This window comes from Carassius carassius, chromosome 10, assembly GCF_963082965.1.
Source record: "Carassius carassius chromosome 10, fCarCar2.1, whole genome shotgun sequence".
In the NCBI taxonomy this organism is placed as follows: Eukaryota; Metazoa; Chordata; class Actinopteri; order Cypriniformes; family Cyprinidae; genus Carassius; species Carassius carassius.
In genome coordinates this window covers 9010014-9037934 of record NC_081764.1, presented here as the reverse complement: position 1 = coordinate 9037934, position 27921 = coordinate 9010014, and the positions used below count along the sequence as shown (strand labels likewise).

Below are 27921 nucleotides of genomic sequence, written 5' to 3'. Positions count from 1 at the left end.
CACTTTAGCAAATAGTGTAGAAATTTTTTGTTTATTAAATCACTTTTGCATTTCAATACTCCTATAGTTTACTGCTTTAGAAACCAAGCTGTGTACAACATTTGTACAGGCATAATTGACAAATTAATCTACATTGTAATTGGCCCCCTTTACAAATTCAAATCACAAGAAATCCATTCCCCTCTATTCCCTGGAACACAGTTTTAAGCAGCGCAAACATTCTGCTTTTTCATCCTCTGCCAGTGTTTGAGTGGCCTTTTTGGCCAGAGTGTGTACATTTACATTTAGCCATTTTAGCAGACGCTTTTATCCAAAGCGACTTACAAATGAGGACAATAGAAACAATCAAAAAACAACAAAAGAGCAATAATATATAAGTGCTATAACAAGTCTCAGTTAGCTTAAATGCAGTACATGTAGCAAGGGCTTTTAAATAATATAATAAATAAAAAGAAAACAGATAGAATAGAAAAAGAATAGAGCAGGTTAGAGTTATTTTTTATTTTTTATAATTGTATAATAAATGAAAAGAAAATAGAATACAAAAAGTTTAGAAAGGTAGTTAGAATTTTTTTTTTTTTTTTTGTATGGAGGCCTTTAGCCTTCAACCCAGTTGTAGACTAAAGAAAAGCACCATCACTGGCTTCTCATTCTTGAGAATTATGAACAGTCTCAAACTTACTTTAAAAACTTTCATTTTTTCCCCCTTAAACTGCATACAACTTTAATCTCCTGTGGTCGTGCAAATTAAGTGGCAGTTTAAATGTAGAATTTTCATTGACTGTTGTTGTATTAACTACACTGTTAATTATTAACATTAATAAATTCACATTAACCATACCTCAGTAAAACAGCAGTACAGTATATTATAACTGACAGTCTGTCATGGCTGACCGCAATCGTGTCTAACCTCATTCTCTAACAATTTTAATCCAAGAATTCAAAATTCAACCTGCTTTCATCTTTAATCTAGCCATTTAATATTTGCTTGGATGCTTCAGAAAAATCTTTAAAGTAAAAACAAGCTGCTGTCACCAACCCATTTCAAACAGCAATCATTTTCAATAATTAGACTCTTGATTTGAATGGAGCATTTATTAAAATATTAACCACTGACCTTTCTAGTGCATCACTTATAAAAATGTACATATGCTTGAATGGCCTATAGATATTACCTTAAATTAAGCATTTTTACTAAAAATATAGATGGTAGACTATAGAATATAGACTGAACATCTAAGCAGATTTAAGTTGCAAAATATGGATTTTCTTGGTTAATCAATTTTCTTGAATCTACTATATAACGGTAAATGTTATAATATTTGTAATACGAACCCCCAACATAATTTACTTTCTGTAACACTTTCTCAAAACACCAGCACTTGACTATAGGCACAAAACAGCAAAGTGTTGCATGACTGACCCATAGAAACCTAAAGAAAAAAAATTAAATACTGTTACACCCTAACATTTGATTGAAACGAACCAAACGTGCCTTGTCCTTCTTTTACAAGGCACAAAGTCTGTCAAAGCGAGCTGCTCTGGTTAATCTTTCTTATTGAAAATAACACATTATCCAACATTTTCTAATCATATAACAACTGTAATGAGCATTGGTCCATCCAAAATGGGGCTGGTCCACTGCCTCATGATAATAATATTTTGTCACAGTGTTTCTTTTTGTCTTTCTGATGTCAAAGGTAGATCACTTGCTGGAGTGCAAAGGATACGCAGTCTCTAAAAAAAAGGTTAAAGCATTTAGCTGCAAGTTCAGTGCTTTGCACAGGGCTTCTTTATACTTTTAAATATAATTTAGTGTTCTTTACGGTTAAATCATGCGTGGAATTACCTGTTTCAATGTACCAGGAGTGATGAGGACAACATAGATCATCCATATGGGAACCATCAATGTTGAGGAGAGGGTGAACCAGCAGCCAACCGCATAACCCCACCACGGGTATTCAGATGTGTTGTTAAACTTTAGAGGAGTAAATTTGACCAAAGAGAAGACAAATGTGCCCTAAAGAAGCAAAGACATGTATTAAATGTTGTGTAAGTGAAGTATTAAATGAAGTGTTGAATGCATAATAAAGAGATTATCTGATGTTCTTCCATAAAGTTTTACTTTGGTGGAAACTGCAATTCTTTGCTTAATATGACCATACCACATTTAATCACGCAAATCACGTACTTACTATACACACAATAGGAGTGATATATTTCCAGCAGTACTTCATTAATGTCAAAGGACGATAACCGATCATATCAGCAATATTTTCATATAAACGATCAGCACCTGAAAAACCAGAGACACAATCAGAGGAAGGAGGTTATACACAAAACAATAAGGAGGAGGTGAACAAATAAATTACCTGCACATTTAAAAGACGCCTAACCAGTTTTGTGCTCTTTTCTTATTGTTTATGATACATGACCAGAATTTTACTATAAACACAATGCTGAATGGTATGGTGGTGGCTTTGCTTGAAAATCTTAGCTAACAACACAAAAACTGCAGGTTTTAAATAAAGGTGACTGTAGCACCACTAGTGTCCTTGAAGAAAGTACTTAATGCTCTAATTACTCTGGTAAAGTCGTCCCTGAATAGTATAACTGTAAAGTATGGTGTTTGAATAGCATATCAGAAAAGATGAGCTATCTTTACCACAGTATTTCCACACAAAAACCTACAATTTGTTTGATCGTGGCTGCAGTAATTCATCAAATGATGATCAAATACTGGAGTAGAACATTATAATATTAGTTGTGCAAGGCAGACAGGTTTATACATCATGATTTTAAGTGTCGATCCAGTATTATCACTCACCATAAAACCAGCCAATACATATTGACTGTGCAATGGCAAAAATGAGGAGGGTCATTCCACTGCAGGAATAGTAATCGAATAACTGGAAGATATACAGGCCACCCTATTGAACCGATGCAAAAGAGATCACATTGATCATTGCTCAAATCTCATATTTTTACATTGGTCATTAAGTGATCTAACTTGGACCATTAAGAACAAAATAAACCCCCGGTAATGACTTATTGATGAATATAATCACCTCTGTTACCATCAAGAGGCCAATGAGGAAGCAGCCCACACAAATGAGGAGGAGGAAGAGTTTACGACGGTGTCCTTGGAGGAAGAAATTGGAATTCATGTCTGTTATGGCTGTCATGAGAGACTCTAAAGACACAAACTGAAAAAGAGAAAGAGGTGTAATTAGTGTTATAATGTAGTACTACCCTAAAAACATATTTAGTGTTAGTACACTGCATGCACAAAAGTCATGAACCTGGGGTACTTTTTAACAGGATACTGTGTGTAATGAAGTTTTCTGTAGTATATTAAATATATGCTATGTTAAACAACTTCATCTGAGCAGTAGTTAATAGAAACCTAACAGAAATTTCCACACAGTCAAACACATTATGTACTTGAGAGATGATGTGCCCTCACCTCACTGTCAAGCCCCAGCAGAATAATCATGAGGAAGAAACATATGGACCACAGCTGAGACAGAGGCATCATAGCTACAGCTCGTGGATATGCAATGAAGGCCAAACCAGGACCTGGCAAAACAAGCGATTTGAGACTTAATGTGTAGGAAATGACATAAAGGACATGACTCAAAGGAGCTGCTGTTGTTTAAGTTACCTGATTCTGCTACCATTGAGATATCGACCCCCTGTTCAAAGGCCATGAAGCCCAAAACTGAAAAGATGGCGAAGCCAGCTACAAAGCTGGTTCCACTGTTCAGCAGGCACAGGTAAACACAATCTCTATAAGCAGAAAGACAAAGAATGCTATATAAACCCATCACAGTAAATGAATAATGTTCTTGTGATATTGAATCCTGCATATATACAGGTAAGAACATCTGTTGCCTCCACACATACATTTATGGATTTCAATGTAAATTTAATTGAATATGGGTTCTCGTGACATGGGTTCGCTCACTTGTAGCAGTTGTTGTTGTATTTATTGTAGCTTCCCAAAGCTGTAAGGCACCCAATGCAGAGAACGTAGGAGTAAAATATTTGTGTTCCAGCATCCATCCATACCTGGTGGCGAGAGAGAGCAAGTTCACAACTACTGACCAATCCATTAGGTATTTAGCAATACATGACACATGAAGGGTCTGGTCTGGTTCCACTCAGAAACATCCATGTTTTCGATCCAACTTGATGCATCATCGCATTAAAGAAATAGACTATTCACCAGTAAACCTGTTATTAATTTATTCCACAATGGAATATGAAAAAGTTGCAAAATAGGCAAGTTACATGAGTAACATTAAACTGGTTGCGTGTTCTCAACATTGACGCCATTGTGAAAGGGAAAATAGTTTTTCTAGGCTACAGATTTGACTGGTCTGATGGTCATGTGAGTGTACATCATTATAAACAAAAGTAATGACCAAAGTACTATTCATTTTGTTAGTTGCACATGTCTTTTCAAGTGAAAAAATGCTTACTCATCTCCTACCATCACCGCTCATAAAAGATGTGAGATTTGTTTACCTGTGGGTCTGCAAGGCGTGCTGGGTTTGGGTAGAGGTAGAAGTTGATGCCATCGATGGCTCCAGGCAGCGTAATACCTCGAATCAGAAGCACCAGTAGCATAACATATGGAAATGTAGCAGTGAAATATACAACCTGAAAAAGAAAGACAAGGACACTCCTGTTTTGAGATCCAGCATTCCTGATTTAAATCTATATAAACACTAGCAACCGGACTATGTCAATATCCATGACAAACAGCCCATGTGAGAACATTTGTCATCTGTATTAGATATACAACTCCACTGAGCTTATATTTATATATATATATGTGTGTGTGTACCTTTCAAATAGTTCTCACCTTGCCTGTGGACTTCACTCCTTTCCACACACAGAAGTAGCAAATGATCCAGGACAGTAGAAGACACAGAGCCAGCTCCCATCTCAAACTGCCCAGCTCATTCATACTTCCAGTTATATTCAATACTCGTCTCCTACAAAATACATTCTGTGTAATTCTCTCATAACTTTATTTTCAAATTCATGTATCAACAATAATGACACTTGAAAGTTATGCTTGCATTTAGCATTATTACACATTTGGCATTTCAACTGATCATACTTGCACTTTAAATTATTATAAATGAGATTTTAATATGGTCCCCTAAAGAAAGACATTTTGCACAACATCGTAAATACTGAAAGCAGAGCATAACTAAAAAGATGTACATTCACTACTTAACAGGCCTTCTCTGTGATCTTTAAGGTTTAAATAATTAAATTATTACATACTTTAAATAAATAAATAAATAAATAAATAAACAAACATATAAAAAGCAAATAAAAAATTATATTACACACACACACACACACACACATACATATATATATATAAACAAATTTTCAATTCTGATAATGATCTGTAAACTCACTCCCAAAATTCTTTAACAGGTGATGATGCATTCTCCATAAAGCTCAGGTTTCTTGTCCCTCCCATTTGGTCAAACTCAACACAGTTCTCTGTTAGGTTGAAAGAAAAAAAAAAGTTTCTACAAAACATGATCCATCGAAAATAAAAAAAAATTACTATTTTTCACAATAACTAGTTTTATAACATACCTGAATTCCACCAGTTCCTGCAGCTAGCCCATGGTAGTTCAGCACTAAAAGAAGAGAAGAGATAGAAGAAAGCCCAGGCCAGAATGATGATGTAGTAGGCACTGGAATAGAAGACGACCACCTGACTCCCATAACCCAGACCTATAGAATATACAAGTAAAATATTTATTTATTTAATGATGAACTTTATGTATTATCTTTGAATTTACACAGGAAATATATTTGAATACAAAACACTAATTAATTTCTAACTATTGCTTCACGTTACAAATCACAAACTTATTGAACCATTATTTATGGGTGATTAATTTTAGCATTTGGGAATAAGATTGGAAGGAGAAAGGCAGGTGTGGAAGCTGAGAGCAAAGAACTTCTGATTTGAATGAACAGTAAAAGCATGTTCTTTACATATTTTACATACATACTTTTTTTGTGGATCCAAAATATGGATCCAAGTAGTATAATAGTATAAAATAGTATTATATTTTTGATACCTAAAAAGTCAAAGTGGGTGCCTTAATTTTTCATTTTTAGATAAACCTTACACACATAATTTCTAAATTATAAAGGTATTTTTCAAGTATTAATTTATTACTAGATTATATATTTAGATACAACTGCACCTTTTACAAGACGTTAAAGTAATGGCTCTGGAAAACTACTAAAAACTGGGAAAATTCAATAAGCAGCAGCAACCTTAATATTTTAAAGTCTGCCACAAACAGAAAGCTTCTCACGTTTCTGACCACTATTGTCACTACTGCTGTTTACTATACCACTACAACTTTCTAATTTTAACATACAGAAATATGGTTGACACAACAGCATTTTCTCCATTGTACATTAACAATGATATTAAAAGTGATTAAAGTTGAAACAATGAAATCTCACCTTCAAATAGTGGGCAGATCTTCCTCCAACAGGTGACAGACCCTTGGCTGGTGTACTGACCCAAAGCAGTCTCCATAAGAAAAAGAGGAATGCCGCAGGCAAACAGAAAGACCACATATGGAATGAAAAACACTCCTAAAAATAGGCGAAAATGAAATTAAAATAATAAAATGAATTGGCAAAATGCAAAAATGCTAAATGAAATGGTAAAATGATTTTTTATAGAGCTCACACACAGTGCAAACATATACAAACCTCCTCCATTCTTGTAGCACAGATATGGAAATCTCCACACATTTCCCAAACCAATGATTTGGCCAGCAACAGCTAAGATAAACTCCACTTTACTGGACCACTGGCCTCTTGCTCTGGTTTTAATGCCTGTGTTAATTCTTTCTGAATCTGAAAAGGCCAGTTTAAACTGCAAATCTGGATCATGCTGCATTTCCATGTCACTACAAAGAAAGCAAACACCTGTCAAAACATTGATGGCAGAGAAGCACAAACAAAATTTAGAACAGACCAGTGATTAAAACATGTAAAGGTCAAAAACAGCAATGAGTCTTTGTTCAGTACCATCTGGTTGTTCCACAGGGTTCCCACTTTTTCATGAACGCCAGATGCAACGACTTTTTAAAGCACCTTTTATTTTATATCAAGCACCGATCAAATTCACCCCCAGCATATGTAGCGTCACTAAAGACTTCTTACCAGTTATATTTACATTCAAAATTTCTGAGTAATAATGATGTTTTGAATGTATAGGTATCATATATTTAGACCGTTTTAGAGCAGTCGTGCTCAAAGAAATTGAATGAAATCCATTGAAGTCAGTAGTATTCAAATACAATATCTCAAATTATTTTATTTATTTTTCGGACTATAAGTCGCACCTGAGTATAAGCCGCATCAGTCCAAAAATACGTCATGACGAGGAAAAAACATATATAAGTCGCACCGGGCATTTATTTAGAACCTAGAACCAAGAGAAAACATTACCGTCTACAGCCGCGAGAGGGCGCTCTGTGCTGCTCAGTGTAGACTACAGGAGCAGTGAGCAGCATCTCTGGCAGCATAGAGCGCCCTCTGGCGGCTGTAGACGGTAATGTTTTCTGTTAGTTCATTTCTCTTGGTTCATGTCAAATTAATTTTGATAAATGAGTCGCACCTGACTATAAGTCGCAGGACCAGACAAACTATGAAAAAAAGTGTGACTTATAGTCCGGAAAATATGGTAATTATATACACTATTAGCACTTTAAAAGAGACAGAAATTTAGATGTTTGTGAAAGATGTTTTCTCTGTTTTGGAGGGAGGCTCATTTTTAAATCATACCCTTTTTATTGCATCAAAGTTTGTTAATACTTTATTATATTTATGGTGTGGAACATTTTATCAGTTGTTTATTATTCATGCAACGTATTGCTGTTATAGTTTTTATTTATAACCATTATATAGCGGATAACTTTGTCTAGTGCTCTTATCAATGTTTATAGCATGATTTGTGAAAGGTTAACTACTATACTGAATGACTTAGCATAGATTTCCTAATGGCTAGGGCATTTCCTTTAATTCTGTACCCTACTTGTTCAACATATCTCTGCACTAGTGATAAATGCTGCAGGTTTTGACAGCGTTGATAACGTTTCTGACAGGTAATATTTCCCCCCTTAACGAACGTCATTGTCAGCAATAACCTGTCCATGGACTTTTTTTGAGTACTGCCAGTTTAAGTGCTGGGGATGCAATGTCGCCAGATATTGCAAGTAAAATAAACAAAACCCTATATAAAATATATATAAAAAATAAACCAAATTTATTTAAAATCTTCTGTAAATTAGATAAGATAAATAAATCACTGACCCTAAACCACAATTCCCTTCTTTTTCAACTTTCTAAAGTGTCAAATTAAGTGGAAAAGACAAGTCAAAAAAACACTTATAATAGCTGGATAGCTGCGTCTGCGCTCTCACTTACAATTCTCCAAAGAATTGTTCACTTCAGCAGCATCTCTGAGCGATCATTTTCATGCCACGGATGGTAAATATTCTGAATTAAACTGAATTATACATGCAGACATTCAATATGAAGAGTTTAACAGCAAATTGATATAATGTTAATATTCACTACTAAACACCTAAAGCACTAAACACCATCATGGTAAGACTCATTAAACTGAAATATGAAATAAACATTAATTTAACAACATTATATGTAACATACAACTAGTGTTGTCTAGGGCTGCAACTAACGATTATTTTGATAATCGATTAATCTGTCGATTATTTTTTACGATTAATCGGTTTATGTACTTATATTTTAGTTCCCCCCCCCCAAGTAAATTATTAATAAAGGGTCTTTTTCATTCAGCATAGATTTTTAAGAGATTTTAACCATTTTGCATTGTCATATCCTCATCAAAAATATACCTGGAGTTGTTTTATTATGTGTTAGTAATCCTTTTGTTGAACTCTTCTGCAATCAAAACACTGACCCATACTCTAGCAAATTTCACAAGGAGATTTCAAATAATGTTTTCACCATGGCAGTCCTTAGAGCTCCTAAAGTAGTTTAACATCCCGAACAAAGCTTATTAAGGAATCTTTCAGAACATATTTTCACGAAGAATAAGGATAAAACAGAATAAGATTGCAGTGTGTTGTATTTTATTATTTACTGGGAAACAGCTTTATAGCTTATGCTGTGAAATTGTAAACAATCCTTCGAATAAAGTGCCAATGGCATGAAACCTGAATGGAACTCACAATTGAAAGTAAAATCCATCAGATGGTTGTCCAGAAAAAAAATAGACACACACAAAAAACCTGCTGTGTGAAAAAGAGCAGTGAATACTTAGAAAAAAAAGTGCATTTCAAATATCTTTAAACATTTACCTCTCTCATTCAGTCATAATTAGGCTGCACGACTGGATTATGAACTGGTAAACGACAAACTGATCACAGAACATGTTTGTAAAGCTTTAAATGTTAACTGTTAAAAAGCAATGTTATCAGCTTTTACGAATAAACATTTGCAAACAACATTGTACTGGAGAATCTGCACAAATAAAAGTCTTAGGGGCCGTTCACATATCGCGCCTAAAAACGCGTGGAAAACGCTAGGCGCACCGCTTTCTCCTCCTTTCCAAAGCGCTCAGGCACAAGCGCTCCTGAGGCGTCTGCCTTTGCTAAGCAACCATGACGTGCTCTCTCCTTGAAGGAAAAGGATGAAAGGATGAAATTTCAGCCAAGGATAAATGGATTCGCAGCTCTAAAAATAGCTTGCAGTAGCTCTGCTACTAAATTTATTTCAAAATTGAAATCCATATACAGCTATGATCAGCTGTTCCTTCATCTTGGCTGAGCTTTAAACGTTGTTACGGGAAAGGATGAAGCTGATAATTTAGTTCTTGTCACATGACCCGCGGTGCGCTTGCCGCATTCTGAAAAGTTGAAATATTTTTAACTCGATGCGGTGCTGATGCGCCTGAAAAAACGGGCGCGTCGCTTCCATTATGAGCGCGCATACTGCGTGGCTACATTGGAAATAACGAACATGAGCGCGCAAAAGACGCGATATGTGAACGGCCCCTTAAACAGTTCAGTAGTGCAGAGTTTACAGGTTAATCTTCTTTTTTGAAGGCTCAAAGTAAAGTACTCCCACATCCCGCTGAATGCTGCAGAGACGCTGTTTCGGGAAGCACGTGACATAAAACGAGGCCAGCTATTGGCTATTCGCTACTTCTCCTGTTGTACTGGCTGAGTAAAACCTCCGGTGGCTCATTACTGCCACACTTTGGTCACCGCAGATTTGAAATATGCCTGAAATGAGCCGCTTACGGCAAATAAGTTATTTAGCAACGAATCGATGACTAAATTAGTTGACAACTATTTTAATAATCGATTTTAATCGATTAAATCGATTCGTTGTTTCATCTCTAGTGTTGTCACGGTACCAAAATTTAAGTATTCGGTACCGATACCAGTGAAAATCCACGGTTCTCGGTACCAATTTCGGTACCAAAGCAAAACACAAAAATATGCTAATAAAAAAAATAATAACTTTTTAGCACTAAAAATAAAACCAATGCCATTCTTTATACCTATTTACAAATGTGTTTAAAGTTTTTCTACAAGTTATATAATTATGAAAAACAAGTTTCACCCAAATTTAATTTGTCTTTTAATTTATGAATTTTATTTTTGGTAAATAAAGGGGATTTGCTGTTAAAATTAAAACATGGAAGAAATATTGTGATTTATTTATTGTGATTAGTTTACATATAGCGTGTCGATTCAGAGTGGTAAGACTCTCGCTCTCTCTCTCTTTGCATGTGTGAGAAACAGCGCTATCAGTAAAGCGACGGTGAGTCGTGCGCCTTCACAAAGAGTTTACAGATCATCAATTACAGGTGCGCTGTGCGTCCAATGAGATGAACTGAAAAGTTCAGATCGCTTGATGGAGAGAGAACTCTGAAGCTCAGATGCTGAAATTAATGCAAGCGTCATGCGCTTCAGTCTATGTAGTAAACAAACCCGCACGTCTCTGCCATTCATTAATTCACACAGAGACGCGCAGAACACGGATTCATATTTCAAGCAACATTTGCGGCTTAACATATGGAGATTTGATTTGATTAATTTATGCTAACTTTGACAGATTCCATGACTGTCCATATTAAAATGTAAGTTTCATTTTCATGACTGGATTTTGAGATTCCGTCCTCGTTTTCTGCTTCGCGGAAATCATAGCGCTGAACCGGGTTTGAACGGGACCTCTGTACTACCGGTACTTAAAGGAACCTGGTACCGTCACATTTAAATTGTTTTAGTACCGACTTGGTACCGAAGTACCGGGTCTTTTGACAACACTACATACAACCCTAATAAACATAACATAAGAAAAAATAAGAAGAGACGGTTATTTAAAAGAAAAAACATCAATATATATATATAATATATATATTATAAAATATATATATATATTAAATGTAGATGGCAATGAGTACATGTTATTTACGCAACTCCTCACAGCTGAAATAATCTTGTGTCCCCAAAACAGGAGGCACTGCAGGGTGCTTAGTCACATTCCCTTCTCTTGCTCTAATTTTTTTGTGCGGTGACCTTATAATATGTGAAAAAAATTAAACAGGCCGCTACATTTCGTAATGATCCCATTGACACCTGGGGACCAGCAAAGATACTCCATGGAGAAGATATATAAAACAAAAAGAAACTTAAAATTTTTAAAGATATTTCTTACTATTAACTAACTTTTAAAAATCAAATGTTAAGCTAATATAATGTCACATTAGTAGATAAGAAAAAAAATAAGAAGAAACAGTTATTTAAAAGAAAAACATCAAATTCAAACTAAATTTGAAATGCAATGCAGAGAATTCTGGGAAAGTCAGTTTACGGTTTTTCCCTGTAAATTTAATAAGGAAATAACCTTAACCATTTAACAGGTTTGTACTGTAGCATTTTCACTGTTTTTCACTCGCCCCCTGCCTCCTTGATTTTTTCCCCCCTCCCCTCGCGTGTACAGTACTAGTCTAAAAAAAAAAAAAAGGGCCACTGGCTCCATTATATGGAGATACTTAGGTTTTAAAGGGTTAGTTCACAAAATAATCCAAATTATGTAATTAATAACTCACCCTCATGTCGTTCCAAACCCGTGAGACCTCCATTTAACACAGTTTAAGATATTTTAGATTTAGTCCGAGAGCTCTCAGTCCCTCCATTGAAGCTGTGTGAATGGTATACTGTCCATGTCCAGAAAGGTAAGAAAAACATCATCAAAGTAGTCCATGTGACATCAGAGGGTCAGTTAGAATTTTTGAAGCATCGAAATTACATTTTGGTACAAAAATAACAAAAACTACGACTTTAATCAGCATTGTCTTCTCTTCCGTATCTGTTGTGAGAGAGTTCAAAACAAAGCAGTTTGTGATATCTGGTTCGTGAACGAATCATTCGATGTAACCAGATCTTCTTGAACCAGTTCACCAAATCGAACTGAATAGTTTAAAACGGGAACGAGTCAATCTTTTGTTCGTTATCTGGCTCAGCTCGGTGTTCATCTTCAGTTCTCTCTTCACAGCAGTTCAGTCAGTGTACTGTTTGAGTACATGAATTACTCCAGGATATTGGTTTGTTTTAACTCAGAGGGAGTGTCAGCCACATTAAAAAAGTTAACAGCTTAAGTCATTTGCGGATTAATGCTTATTGGAGACGCGAACCATTTTAAACGATTTGATTTGGTGAACTGGTTCAAGAAGATCCGGTTACATCGAATGATTCGTTCGCGAACCGGACATCACTAAACTGCAGTGTTTTGAACTCTCTCACAACAGACCGGGAGAGAAGACAATGATGAATAAAGTCGTAGTTTTTGCTATTTTTGGACCAAAATGTAAATTCGATGCTTAAAAATATTCTAACTGACCCTCTGATGTCACATGGACTAATTTGATGATGTTTTTCTTACCTTTCTGGACATGGACAGTATACCGTTCACACAGTGTCAATGGAGGGACTGAGAGCTCTCGGACTAAATCTAAAATATCTTAAACTGTGTTCCGAAGATAAACGGAGGTCTCACGGGTTTGGAACGACATGAGGGTGAGTTATTAATTACATAATTTTGATTATTGGGTGAACTATATTCCTAGTATTCCTATAACCATGTTCCATGTTTGCTTAATTTTAAATAATTAAAAGATAAATTAAATGAATGTTTCATGCCTTCATTTGATAACCAGAAAAATTTAAATACACAGAATTTCTGAAGGGAAAAAACATTTCACATAAGGCTATTTTAAGCATTTTTTCCCACTAATTAAGTTGTTTTTATGCATTTAAATAATTACACATGCTAAAACACAGAATTAGGTAACAATGAAACATATGATGAAGAAAAAAATCAAACGTTTCATAGGGCCCTAAACGTAATTTTTGGCATATTTGTTTTTGCAGTAGTTTTTAGGGGGTTATTTTTCCTGTAAAGATATCAAGATATATATCGTATATAGACATATAGCAAAATATATCGAGATATATTTTTTGCTGCATATCGCCCAGCCCTATGATAAAGTAATGCTTTCTTTATACAGCCAAATCTTGTTCATGTGGATGAAATGTTTATGGTGAAAAAAGACAAAAAAGTCCTGAAAGCCAGTAATAAACACATGGCATAATATTGCGTTCAATATCATTTCAACTACTATGTGTAAGGTATTTCTCTAACGAAATCCAAAAATACATTAAAGATGCAATTTAAACAAACGAACAAACAACAACAAACCTTCTATGAAGAGTCTTTTTTATATACATATTTTTAGATGGTGTAACTTTCTGGACATTGTAAAAAAAAAATATTAAAAGGTTGTAATGTTTGTAGCCTATTTGTCATATTATTCCTCTAAGGAATATTTATTTTTAAACATTAGCTACTTTTTTTTTTTAAAAAGTCTGCCAAGTTAAAGTCAGAATCACTCTTTTTTTGTCATGTGACAAAAGAGGACCTTTATTTCACAATTTGTAGAAAATTTTAGAAAATGATCAAACGGTTTAAAAAAATTTAACCAACATGAATACAAATATTATGAGCTTGGCAATTTGTGTTTTAAACTACGTTTTAAAACGATATATCCTTTTCATCTTGTAAATTAGAGTGAGGCAGGTAACGTTAAATTTCCTGCCTGTATGCTTAATCATAACCACAAACAGCACTTGAGGCAACCCTGACGAAGGCACTATTTATCGTCACGGAGCAGAGATAGTATTGTCCCTAATGATCTGAATATAGAGGAGGAGGAAACTTACTCAGTTATTGCGCTTGTCTTCATGCCCTTTGGCCTATATTCAGCAGCCGAACACTAGTGTTGTTCAAACCCACGCTGAGGAGGAGACGCCGGGCGCAAAGTGAAACACTGCTAAAAACAAAAGCCAAAAACAGTCTAACTACACGGGTAGTCTCAGCGCTCAATTGAACCTCATCAATAAATTAGAAAGCACTGAAAACAATGCAGACCGATAACGAAAAGCTGTTACCTGATGCAGGCGACGACGGGTCAAAAGTTCAGGAAGTCTACCGCAATGAAGTTAGGCTTAATTCAGTGTGATTGGGTTGTTAAAATGCAGTCGCTGAAGCCCACCCCTCTCATACTCTCCACCTTTCGTAAGGGAAAACGAGTCCATACAGTACCGACAGTGTAGAATCACGTGTGTGTGTGTATTTGGGCGTGTGTGTCTAACACAAGGCGGGGCTTATAGCTGAACAACAATGAATGAAAGCATGCTTCTAAATATGTTCATCTTAACATTTTTATTTATTGCCAAATTGCAAAATATCTGTTAGTTACATTAAATCAAAAGGGTTACTCCTCTCTTAACACAAGTAAACAACGTTTGGACATGAGGAGCCACTTCAGCCCTAGACTGCTTTGAGAACACGGACTGGATCATGTTCAGGGAAGCTGCCAGCCTGCCACCTATGACCAGCACGTCTGTTTAGAAGAATATACAAACTCTGTGACTGGATACATTGAGAAGTGCGTTGAGGATGTCACTGTTGAAAATCCATAATTATGCAAGCCAACCAGAAGCCGTGGCTAACAGTTGAGGTCCATTCCCTGCTCAGACAGAGGGATGCTGCCTTCAAACTGGGTGAGGAAGTTAGTATCACTTCTGCGATACTAAGGATGCCAGACGCATGTCTGTTAGGGCATCCAGGCCCTAACAGATTATAAAATCACATCACATGCCAACAACAGTGACACTCACCTTCCTGACTTGTTGAATGACTTCTATGGACAGTTTGAAGCTTTGAATGACACAGAGGCACTTAAATCCATGCCCACTCCTGAGGAGCAGGTGCTCTGTCTGGCTTCAGCTGATGTAAAAAGGACACTATCTAGAATGAATTCATGGAAAGCTGCAGGCCCAGACAACATTCCAGGAAGAGTGCTCAGGGACTGTGCTGACCAACTGGCAGACATCTTCAACATCTCCCTGAGCCAGGCTGTGGTCCCTGCATGCTTCAAAAAGACCACCTTAATCCCGGTGCCTAAGAAGTCAACGGTGACATGTTTCAATGATTATCGCCCTGTAGCACTGGCTCACATCTCAATGAAGTGCTTTAAACGTTTGGTCAAAAATCACATCCACTCCACTTTGCCCTCTTTACTAGACCCTCTATAAATTGCATACTGCCCCAACCGCTCTACAGATGATGCTATCTCCTACACACTGCACTCCGTCTCATCACATCTGGACACAAAAGACTCATTTGTCAGAATGCTGTTCAATGACTTTAGCTCAGCATTCTGTACTTCCTGACAGAGAGACCACAGTCAGTGCGCATGTGTGGCAGAACATCAGGCACCATCACATTAAGCACAGGTACCCATTAAGGCTGAGTTCTCAGTCCACTGTTTATCACACTGCTCACACACGACTGGACAGTCAGAATCCAACCTTGTTGTCAAGTTTACCGATGACATGACAGTAGTGGGCCTCATCAGCAACGATAATAAAACACCATACAGAGAGGAGGTGGAACAACTGGTGAGCTGGTGCTACAGCAACAGTCTGTCTCTCAATGTGGACAAGATGAAAGAGATTGTTGTGGATTTCTGGAGAAGTTCAACTGATCATCTTCCCCTGCACATCAGTGGCTCTGCTGTAGAGAGAGTCAGGAGCACCAAATTTCTTGGTGTGCACATTTCTGATGACCTCACCTGGTCCATCAACACAAACCCTATTGTGAAGAAGGTGCAACAATGTCTTCACTTCCTGTGGAAGCTGAAGAGAGCCATTCTCCCTCCACCCATTCTCACCATCTTCTAAAGAAGAACTGTGGAGTGCATCCTGGTCAGCTGCATCACTGTGTGGTTCAGAAACTGCAAAACACCAGAATGCAAGACCCTCCAGTGCATAGTGAGGACAGCTGAGAGGATCAAAGATCATCTCCCTCCTCTCGATCCCATACATCTATTAGGTACGCTGTGTACGCAGAGCCATTGTGAAAGATTCATCTCACCCCTCCCACCATCTGTTTGACCCTCTGCCATCAGGCAGAAGACTACACAGCATCAGGACCTGCACGGCAAGGTTCTGCAACAGCTTTTCCCCCAGGCTGTCAGAATCCTGAATAAGCTGATTCCACCCAGCATCCTACTCCCATCATAAACTGCCCTCCTATCCCATGTTTACAGGAAAATACAGAACAGAAAAGGGGGTGGGGGGGGCACTCCAATGGACATTTGCATACATCTGCACTCAGCACTTTCACTTAGCTGTGCAGTGTGCACTATAGACACATCTTGCACAACTGCACAATGGTAGGTTTACATACATCCGCACTCAACCAACCCAATGTGACACTCTGTGCAAATGCACATATTCTAACCTTATATCGGCTCTGATCCAACTCAGCTTTGCACAAGCACTTTATTCTTAAACTCTAACATTTACTACAAATTCACATTTCTACCTCTTTTAACACTTCTGACTTGTTATATTTATTGTGCTCGACATGTTTATTGTCCGTTATATTTAATATGCTCTTATATCTGATCCCTGTTGTCATGAAAACGTGTGTATACTTGTTTTGTCAGTGTCTTTGCACCTTGGTCCGTCAGAAACGACATTTCGTTCTTCTGTATACGTATGTGGAAGAATGACAATAAAGCAAAGTTGAAGTTTAATTATCTGTTATCATTTCTATTAATGAAGATAGGCCTACAGTATTCAGTCAGAAATAATTACGCAAAATCATACGCGCACGACTGTGCTTTATATATTTTTTGCTTATTACATTTCCGCTAACGGACACATAGTTGCAACAGAAGCAAAGCATCAAACTTTTTGCTCACCAAGCAACGCCGACCTTCACCCGGTCTGGAACACGCTGTGTGTGCGACAAAAAGAACTTTTTTTATGTGCTTTACACTAGTAAATAGAAGTGCGAAGGTTACCATCTAGACACTTCTAAATGGAATTTGTTTTTAAAAACACGTTGGCTGCGTTTGAATCTTGTAATTTATTAATTTAAATACAATTTAAATTTTAACGCAGGGGTCCGTCTTTAAACTAGATACAACGTGATTCAGTGTATCTTTGAAAGTAAAGAGCAAACAAGAGAATTCAAAACACATTTACAGGTGAATTTCGAGTTGATATCTAGCTGTTGAATTTCGATGGGAAAACGCAATTCTTATAGTCTACCACAAGAGGTCACTGTTGATTTGGTAAATGGCGTCTCCTTCCACAAACCGCAATGTTTTGAAAGTACTAGGCTACTGCGTGATAGTGAAAAATACTTTTTTTTTTTTTTACCAACAACAGTTCTACTCCTTATATCTCTCCTTAAACATGTTCAAAATGGAATTGATTGTGATCTGTATTCCACCTAGATTTATGTATGACTAATTTGTTTCAATTAGCTGAGTTCTACAAGCACTCACTTGAATAAGTAGTTCTGGAGGATTATGCTTGGAGAATGTCATATGGACTGTGTAGCAATTACACATTGCGTAGTGAAGCACAAACAGAACATATTCGATTCAGGTATTACAGCATTCTTTCTTGCCTGATGGCATTTGACAATGCAAATGGCATGGTGTCCAGTTACTCAATGTCCAACTTTAGAGAGTACTGTACTGAACTTATCGCAAAATTATCAGACAGGCTCAAAGATGGAGAAAGATCTAGAAATAGCTAAAGAAAGTTGGGTGAGGGAAAGAAACCCATCGGTTGTCACTTGCCCCACTGATAAGACTTTTCTGTTTTATCTCTGAAAAAACATGCTATAAACAGGGGCACACAAAACCTAAGAAAACACAAGTTCTGATTATGCATGGTCTTGTTTACAACCTTTGTAAAGCAGAGAATAAAAACCCCGGTCAACCGCTCAGGACCAGCAGTCCTCTTTCAGGAGCTCTTGAAGCCGGTTTGGCCACTCCTTAGGCATTCTCTTTGACAACATTATTTTGAACTGCTAACCTAGATACAGGCACTGCATGAAAGAGACATACGAGACGGATTCTTCAAAATTAAAGGTATATTTTGATTACTCTTTTGTCACATTATATAACACTTTCTTGTAGTGAAACAGCAGACATAGGCCTACTGTAGTTTTCAAAAAATTATTAAATTGAAATAAATAAATAAATCAATCAAAAACATCATCTGTCATCAACTGTAAGTCAATTGTAAATTTGAGCTGATTATCTTTATAATATACTTATACTATAGTGAGTGTTTTTTTAAAGATGTGTGGCATGTATACTTTCAGGCTTTTAATGATCTGATTGTGGTGTATAGCATACTTAACTTTAATAACTGACCTAAATTAATTAACTGCAATTACAGTTGAAATGTTTATTTCAGTATCTTGCAAAGCAGTATGTGCAATTTTAAGGCTGCTGAGAATAATAAAGAGGAAACATGTAGCCAAAATATTACATTTATTTGTATAAGTGTGGAATGTGGAAATGTGTAAAATTTACCAATAGACAACAGCTGTATCATTAGTTCGTTGTGAGGTAAAAGCACGTGAAAAAACACGTGCCATCATGTGCCAACAGCTGTTTACAGAATTCACTGATATGATCATTTCCTACAGATGAGCTCATGGGGCCCATATCTACCCCAAACACACATGGGCCCTGTTTTTCATTATGCCTTAAATATCTGTTACATGACAACTTTATTTGTATATATAATATATGTTTATCAACAATCCATTGTCAGCATCATGGAGCATGGCTCAAGGCCAGGGGTGAAGTTAAACCTCATGAATGGTGCCCTAGTACAGGCCAGACCTAAACCCCAGGCAAGAGAGCAGTGGGCTAATAAACTGGAGTTTCTCTTGGCGGTGGCAGGGCACATCATTGGCCTGGGAAATGTGTGGAGGTTTCCTTACTTGTGCTACAAGAATGGAGGGGGTGAGTGCAAATGTATTTTAAATTTTGTTTTATATACGTTGTTAATATAAAATAATATTTTATCTTTAAAAAGTTCCAAAGGCTCAGATACACAGAAGATAAAAATCTGCGGTAGTTTGTTATAATTTAAATATTTTGAGATATAAGTCTCAGTGTCTAAGGGCTTGAGATCAGTGTCAATCATTCTGTGTTTTTGACAAGAACCTCATTGGTATGAATACATAAAAAGTCTGTTCTCTTTTAAGATAAAGAAGGACATGATATAAATACATACACACAAACACACACACAATGTTAATGGGATACATTTTAATCTTGCCTAAAATATGTTGTAGAGTAACTTATTAATATACACTACTATTCTGAAAGTTTGTTGAATTTATTTGTATGTATTTATTATTATTATTTTCTAATTAATACTATTATGCAGCAAGGGCAAATTAATATGATAAATGTTTACATTGTAACAATTATTTTATTTCAAACAAATTCTGCTCATCAAATATTATTTTACAATATTCTTAATTGCTTTTTGTGGAAACCATAATTGTGTGTGTGTGTGTGTGTGTGTGTGTGTGTATATATATATATATATATATATATATGTATATATATATATATATGTATATATATATATATATATATATATATATATATATATATATATATATATATATATATATATATATACATACTATTTTTTTAATAATGTTTTAATAATATAGTTTTTTATTTTATTTTTGTTTTTGTATTTAAAAAAAAAATCATAGTGACCCCAAACCTTTATTGTCAACATACTTTGTTGTCATGCTTACATTGCAAAATTAAAATAAAAAATAAATTATTGAAAAATAAATAATTAAAAATGATTATTATTGAGAGTCATACTTACATATACCTATAGAATTGGTTGATATGGTATAAAATGGTATTTTTTTAACACTTTTTTATTTTGCCATATAACTTCAAACAATAATTTGCCAATAATCACTTTTTAGACTTCACTTTCTTTATAAGGGCGATTTAATTCTGACTACATACAATCTTCAAAGTGTTTTGGTGTGTATTGCAGGAGTTTTGATGTGAATATAGTTTTTTTGTATATTGCACATTTTGATTTGTATATGTTTGCTTTATGTTGATAAATCATTCTGTCATTTAGGGGCATTTTTTGTGCCTTATGTGTTGTTCCTCTTCACCTGTGGCATTCCACTTTTCTTTTTGGAGACCTCACTGGGTCAGTTCACCAGTCAGGGTGGAATAACATGCTGGAGGAAGATCTGTCCACTATTTGAAGGTGAACAATGGTCTCATATACATTGACTTTTAAATATCAGTGTATTACTGTTTTTTACTTTACTACTTTTTCATTTTTTCATAGGTCTCGGTTATGGTAGCCAAGTTGTTGTCCTCTATACTGGAGTCTATTACATTATAATTCTTGCTTGGGCTTTCCTTTACCTCTTTTCATCGTTCAGTTCAGAGCTGCCATGGGCGAGCTGCAGCAACTACTGGAACACAGGTATCTCATGCATAACAGTGTGAATTATCATAATACTGTTATTATGTCAATTGAATAACTACTGCCTTCTTTATTTAGAGAACTGCAAAGAGTTGAGAAAAAGCAACATTACTGAATATTCCCCAGATAAAAGCACATCTCCTGTTATTGAGTTTTGGGAGTAAGTTGTTGAAAATAGCACCCCATTAAACCGGATATATTTATTAGAATTACGCAATTAAGGCAACACAGGATAACAAAACCCTGACAGCTAATTAAAATTATTCTCAATAAAGGTTGCTAAACAGAATGTTATTCCATATTTGTGCCTACAGGAGAAGAATTTTGGGCTTGTCTGAGGGAATAGAACAGATTGGTAATGTTAGATGGGACTTGGCACTTTGCCTCCTGCTGGCCTGGATAATCTGCTACTTCTGTGTGTGGAAGGGAGTGAGGTCCACAGGCAAGGTGAGAAATTTGCGAAAACTTTTAACAATGTGTGTTACAGGAACATGGAACAGTAACATGGTGAACGCTCTTTCTCTTATTTTCAGGTGGTCTACTTCACTGCTACTTTTCCCTATTTAATGTTGGTAGTGCTGCTTGTCCGTGGACTTACTCTTCCTGGAGCAAAGAATGGCATCATATTCTACCTCTACCCTGATCCAACACGTCTCACAGACCCACAGGCACTGAACTGCTCTCTTTTGCCCTTTGTTTCATTTTATAATGTCGAATTGTGTTTATCATTTATTATGATATAATAAATACAATAATTGATGTTTAGGTGTGGATGGATGCAGGTAGTCAGATCTTTTACTCCTATGGTGTTTGTACAGGAGTACTGACTGCTTTGGGAAGCTACAACAAATATAACAACAACTGTTATAGGTACTTCATATGATCTATCGCACTCTCTAGAGCATTAGTATATTCATTGCAAACTGCACTAAAAAACTTTTTGTATTCTGCTATTTGTCTTTCAGAGACTGTATCTACTTGTGTCTGCTCAACAGCTTAACTAGCTTTGTGGCTGGTTTTGCTATATTTTCGGTCCTGGGCTTCATGGCAGATGAACAGGGAATGGATATTTCAATGGTTGCAGAGTCAGGTAAAAATCATATATAAGGCTTGAGGTCTCTTAAAGCAAGTGATGTCAATATAGCATAAAAATAAGCATACAGAAACATAAAAATCAGAGCTCTGGAAATAGTAACTTCAAAATAAAGCAATACTTTTGGTTACAAAGTTGTACTGCTGAAAATTGAGCACAAACAGACTTTATTTTTATTTTATTGTTTGTATTATAAAGCACTGCCATTCACTTTAGATGCAGTGATTAGGTTGTGTCTAAAAAGGGGGTGGGGAGGGATTTGTTTAATGATTTTTTTTTGTGGCAGGTCCTGGTTTGGCATTCATTGCTTACCCCCGTGCTGTAGCTTTGATGCCCCTGCCTCAGTTATGGGCAGTCTTCTTTTTTATCATGATCATATTCCTGGGACTGGATAGTGAGGTAAATACAGGAAGCAATACAGACGGTTTTCCTATATTTAATTCCTTATATCTTTGTATGGATACCCTGACGCTTTTTCTATTAATCTGTCAGTTTGTGTATCACGAAGCCCTGGTAACGGCTATCTCGGATATGTATCCCTCTTTCTTCCAAATCGGACATCGGCGTAAATTTCTTCTCCTCTTAATAAGTGCTGCCAGCTTCCTTGTTGGTCTGCTAATGGTAACAGAGGTGAGAGTCACAAATGAGAACACAAAGATGTTGATTAATTGATAAAAAAAATAAAATAAAATAAAAATAAAATACAAACATCACATCTGCAGTACCTGTCATTTCTGTCAGCATTTTTTTGTTTTTCTGTTTCGCTCTCAGGGTGGCCTGTATGTCTTCCAGCTTTTTGACTATTATGCCTGTAGTGGAATGACTCTTCTTACTTTTGCTATTCTTCAGTCCATCTGTGTTGGATGGGTATATGGTAAATCATTTATTTGACTCTGCAAAGAAAGACTCTGTAAAGAAATGTACACAAATGGTACATGTTTGCAACTCCTTCGACCTCTCTTGAATTATTTAAAGAACATCTGCTCATATAATTAATTCAACAGTGTACTCAATTCCTAGCACATTAAAAGCGAACTGAATACAAAGTGATGTGATAAAATGATTTACAATGTACTTTTGAGTTTCAAAAACGTCTGAGTTTTATGTCAGGTGCTGATCGCCTCTATGATAGCATTGAGGATATGATTGGATATCGGCCCTGGCCCTTCATGAAGTGCTGCTGGAAATATCTAACACCAGCTGTATGCACAGTGAGTATCATTTAAATCCCTTGAAATCTTTTTCTGAGGCTTTTTTAAAATTTTATTTTCATATTGTAACCACAAACTATCCACAGGCCTATGGAAGCATATGGGTAGCAATATTCCATTTGGAATGTAATATGCAAAATGAAAATGCAATATGTAAAATGGCAATGCATTTCTGTATTAACATTTTCGAATACATTTGTGCAACGTTTGGTGCAAAATGAAAATGAAAATTAAATTACATAATTTTCATTTGCCATTTCATACACTAGTTTTAATATGTAAAATGAATAAAATTTTAATGCTTTATAAGTTGCAAAATTAAAATGAAAATGTATTACAGAAATGTTTAGATGTGTATAACATGTTCAAGCAAAAACTGTGGCAAAATTATCATTCAAATGTTATTTTTCTTATTTGCATTTACACTCACAGTCAAGACACTTACGACTGCATTTTCATTCAATGTCCCGCAATGAATGTAGCAAAATTCAATGTGCACATTGAAAATGCATTCCGAGCCGATCACATCTCCGCCCCTCGCGCCACGTCAATCACTGCTTGAACAAGGTGTGGCTTGCAGAAGGTCAAGAGACTCAAGACTCAAGAAGAGGATTCAAGTGAGAGAACATGGACAAGACATTTGTTCCTTGTAAATTTGGTAATTTCGGTTTATTGCTTCAATATTTCATTCGCACTTGTGGGTGATTGGTCGAATCGCTCCACCTTCAGCACGTCTTTTCATTCTTTCGGACAGAATAAGAGTCAGTACGAGTGCGGCACTATAATGTCTGAAACCACCGCTCACTGTTAATTAGCATAATATTTGAATCAGATGTAGCTGGGCACATAATTCACTGCTGCGACTTGCAAGTGACCCCTTTAAATTATTTCTAGGTTATAGTATTGTATGAATATTGTCCCACTGATAAATACAGTGCAAATAGTTCTGTCTCCTTGGATTAAATGTAAAATTAAATTTATGCATTTAGCAGACGCTTTTATCCAAAGCGACTTACAGTGCATTCAGGCTATCAATTTTTACATATCATGTGTTCCCGGGGAATCGAACCCCCAACCTTGCACTTGATAGCGCAGTGCTCTACCAATTGAGCTACAGGAACACTGTAATTAACATTGTAATTAACTGTAATTATTATTGGATAACAGTGAAGTTCAAATAAATATAGTTAAATTCATGAAATAAATAAAAAATAGGATTTTTTGGGAAGGTAAGTCTGGCAAGTTATACAGCATCGCGAGTCAGACGAGTATGAAGATCTGAGCTGAATTTGGTGAAACATTAAAGTTCTGGTCTGTGTCAATTACTCTATTAATAAATAATAATAATAATGTTACCCGTATTTTTTCGGACTATAAGTCACACCTAAGTATAACATCATGACGACGAGGAAAAAAACATATATAAGTCGCACTGGACTATAAGTCGCATTTATTCAGAACCAAGAACCAAGAGAAAACATTACCGTCTACAGCCGCGAGAGGGCGCTCTATGTTTTCAGTGTAGACTACAGGAGCACTGAGCAGCATAGAGCGCCCTCTCACGGCTGTAGACGGTAATGTTTTCTCTTGGTTCATTTCTCTTGGTTCATTTCTCTTAGTTCATGTCAAATTAATTTAGATAAACACTGTTGGGAACGTTACTTTAAAAAGTAATTAGTTATAGTTACTCACTACTTGTTCCAAAAAGTAACTGAGTTAGGAACTGAATTACTCTATAATAAAAGTAACTCGTTACCAGGGAAAGTAACTATTTGCGTTACTGTAAAAAAAAAAAAAAAAAAAAAATTTGCTATATGTCAAATTTTTTTTTTTTTTTTAGCAGTTTTCACAAGTCAGTTGAAATGAGCAGAACAGACAGGTGTTCGTACATAACTTTCGATATTTATTGCACGTCAACAGACAGCAAGAGTTTTATCCTGCACTCTTTGTAAGAAAAGTGTTTTTGGCCACTAGCTTTGTAGATGCGTGTGTATCACATTACATGCACACATTACATGCACGTTCTTGCCTTTGACTACAATGAATTTGAAGTAGTGCTTATATCTCCACCTTGAGCCAACTTTTCATCGGATTGCTCCTGACTCGCCATTTCTGCTGCTGCTGCGAATCTCTGTGTAGCTGTTGCGTGTGTGTGACTGTGTGTGTTTTGGCGCCGCTGACGCGTGTGTGTAAAAACACTGGCTCTGATTGGCTACCATGAAACACATGACTCTGCCTTAGCCAATCATAATCGCTTATCTTGTTATTAACCCACCTGCTCACTCGCTGTGTGAGCCAGGGGTGCGTTCGGATTGCATATTAAATCAATGCATAGTAACGCACCGCATTTAACGTTCAGTAATGTTAACGGCGTTGTAACGACGGGAAAAGTATTTCCACTTTACTTTTATCCAAAGAGACAGAACTATTTGCACTGTATTTATCAGTGGGACAATATTCATTGTGGAGCGACTCGACCAATCAGATGAAAGCAGCGTTTCAGCTCCGCCCACCAGTGCGACTGAAATAGTAAAGCCATAAACCGAAATGATCAAAACGTACACGGACCAACTGTCTTGTCCATGTTCTCTCACTTGAATCCTCTTCTTGAGATTTGAGTCTCTGACCTTCTGCAAGCCCCGCCTTGTTCACGCAGTGATTGACGTGGCGTGAGGGGGCGGAGACGTGATCGGCTCGGAATGCATTTTCAATGTGCACATTGAATTTTGCTACATTCATTGCGGGACATTGAATGAAAATGCAACCGTAAGTGTCTTGACTGTGAGTGTATGCAATTAAGAAAAATAGCATTTGAATGATAATTTGCCACAGTTTTTGCCTGAACATGTTATACATATCTCATTTCTGTAATACATTTTCATTTTAATTTTGCAACTTATAAAGCGTTAAAATTTGTATTCATTTTACATATTACATCTAGTGTATAAAATGACAAATAAAAATTATGTAATTTAATTTTCATTTTGCACCAAACGGTGCACAAATTTATTGGAAAATGTAAATGTAAATACAGAAATGCATTGCCATTTTACATATTGCATTGTCCTTTTGCATATTACATTCCAAATTGAATATTGCTACCCATATGCTTCCATGCAGGCCAGTGTGTAGAGGTAGGAAAAGATTTGTCTGTGACCTGTAAGTCTGTGTCTGACACCTGTCATTGGTGTCTGTCTTTAAACTGACAGTACTTCAAAACAGAAGAAAGCCCTTCTCCTTTTCTGAGACTTTGTGCACAAAGCATTCCAAACTAACTGGCGGCTCCCTATTGCTCATCATTTTCTTTCCTTTCTGTTTAGGGAACATTTATCTTTTCCTTGGTTAAATACACTCCTCTGAAGTTCAACAATGTGTATGAGTATCCCTGGTGGGGTTATGCGATTGGTGGCTTCTTTACCCTTTCCTCCACCCTACTAGTTCCACTGTGGATCATTTATTTGGTTAGCACTACTCCAGGGTCAGTGCGACAGGTATGCCCATAAGAACAGCTTTGACAGCTTAAACATTTTCATTGAAATGTATTTCACATATTTTCCCATATATTTTGAGGTAAAAATATGTGTGTGTGTGTATGTATATATATATATATATATATATATATATATATATATATATATATATATATATATATATATATATATATATATATATATATATATATATTTCATTTATTTATTTATTTTTAATTTTCTATTTATGCATTTATTTATTTAAAAAATAATGTTAATGAAATTTCAAATTTCAAATAAAAAAGAATTAACGCTATACATAATTTTTCATATCAGAGAGTAAGAGTCTTGTGTACTCCTGCTGAAGACCTGCCTGATCCTAAACGCCCAAAACAGAAGCTAAACACTGTTTCTTTTGAGACCTTCACAGACCTATTGACTTTAAGAACTGTTTATACACCCAACTCACTACCTCACAGAGACATTGTCTGATTGTCACATTTTAGTCTTGTATTTGGCCTTCTGATCTGTGGCTAACATTGTTAACCAGGTGTCATTTGACTGGCATAGTAATGAACCAGCGCAGTAACCACCATAGACAGTGAGGGGGAAAAGTCCACCCCAATAATTAGAAATAGCCACATTGTCCCCTCCCCAGAATTAGAAATTCTTGCACTGCTCTGCTGTACTCCATTACTCTGTTGTTAGGATGACACATTTTTTTTTATTATTTATTTTATTTTTTTTACTATAAAAGTTACATATTAGGCTTGTCTGCCCCAATGTTCAACAGCGCTTGTCAGTGTAAAAATGACTGAGATGGCCAGTCATATTTAAAGTAGGATAGGTTTACTGTTCACAGAAATAGAGTGCAAAATCCAGCATGATTTGCCAGTTTTAATGTTGAAAGAGAGTGAGGTGAGATGTAAGTAGCAATACATGTAATATTTGACAACTGTTTTATGATAGAAATGAAATTGGTCCCTCATAATGTTCAAGGCATGGTTACGGCTATGTTATGAAGATCATATGATGGTTAAGTATTGAAATGTTTATCAAAGCAACAGTTTTTTAGTTGACCATACAGTTACATGGTAAAGTTCATATGGAGAATAAATTTGTATATATGTGTATTTCAAATGAATTAACGGGAC

The 27921-nt window shown here is 36.0% G+C and overlaps 2 protein-coding genes across 2 annotated transcripts; one reads left to right on the top strand and one right to left on the bottom strand.

Annotated features, from left to right (window-relative positions):
- Positions 1-12: 12 nt before the first annotated feature.
- Positions 13-14756, bottom strand: LOC132151692 (sodium- and chloride-dependent GABA transporter 2-like). The gene is made up of 16 exons (XM_059559987.1): positions 14574-14756; positions 14346-14455; positions 6775-6974; positions 6520-6654; positions 5629-5769; positions 5442-5529; positions 4871-5003; positions 4531-4665; positions 3968-4071; positions 3665-3789; positions 3467-3579; positions 3069-3206; positions 2828-2930; positions 2196-2296; positions 1850-2020; positions 13-1737 (listed from the first exon to the last, which is right to left on the bottom strand). The coding sequence occupies exons 2-16, from the start codon at positions 14366-14368 to the stop codon at positions 1666-1668; spliced, it is 1782 nt and encodes a 593-aa protein (XP_059415970.1). The 5' UTR covers positions 14369-14455; positions 14574-14756; the 3' UTR covers positions 13-1665.
- A 3683-nt stretch (positions 14757-18439) lies between these two features.
- LOC132151691 (sodium- and chloride-dependent GABA transporter 2-like) lies at positions 18440-27714 on the top strand. Its single transcript, XM_059559985.1, has 15 exons — positions 18440-18583; positions 19278-19471; positions 20634-20768; positions 20853-20993; positions 21072-21153; positions 21308-21440; positions 21527-21661; positions 21760-21863; positions 21959-22083; positions 22373-22485; positions 22579-22716; positions 22858-22960; positions 23197-23297; positions 26618-26788; positions 27104-27714. Exons 2-15 carry the CDS (start codon positions 19282-19284, stop codon positions 27257-27259), a joined length of 1827 nt encoding a protein of 608 aa, XP_059415968.1. The 5' UTR covers positions 18440-18583; positions 19278-19281; the 3' UTR covers positions 27260-27714.
- The last annotated feature ends 207 nt before the right edge of the window (positions 27715-27921 follow it).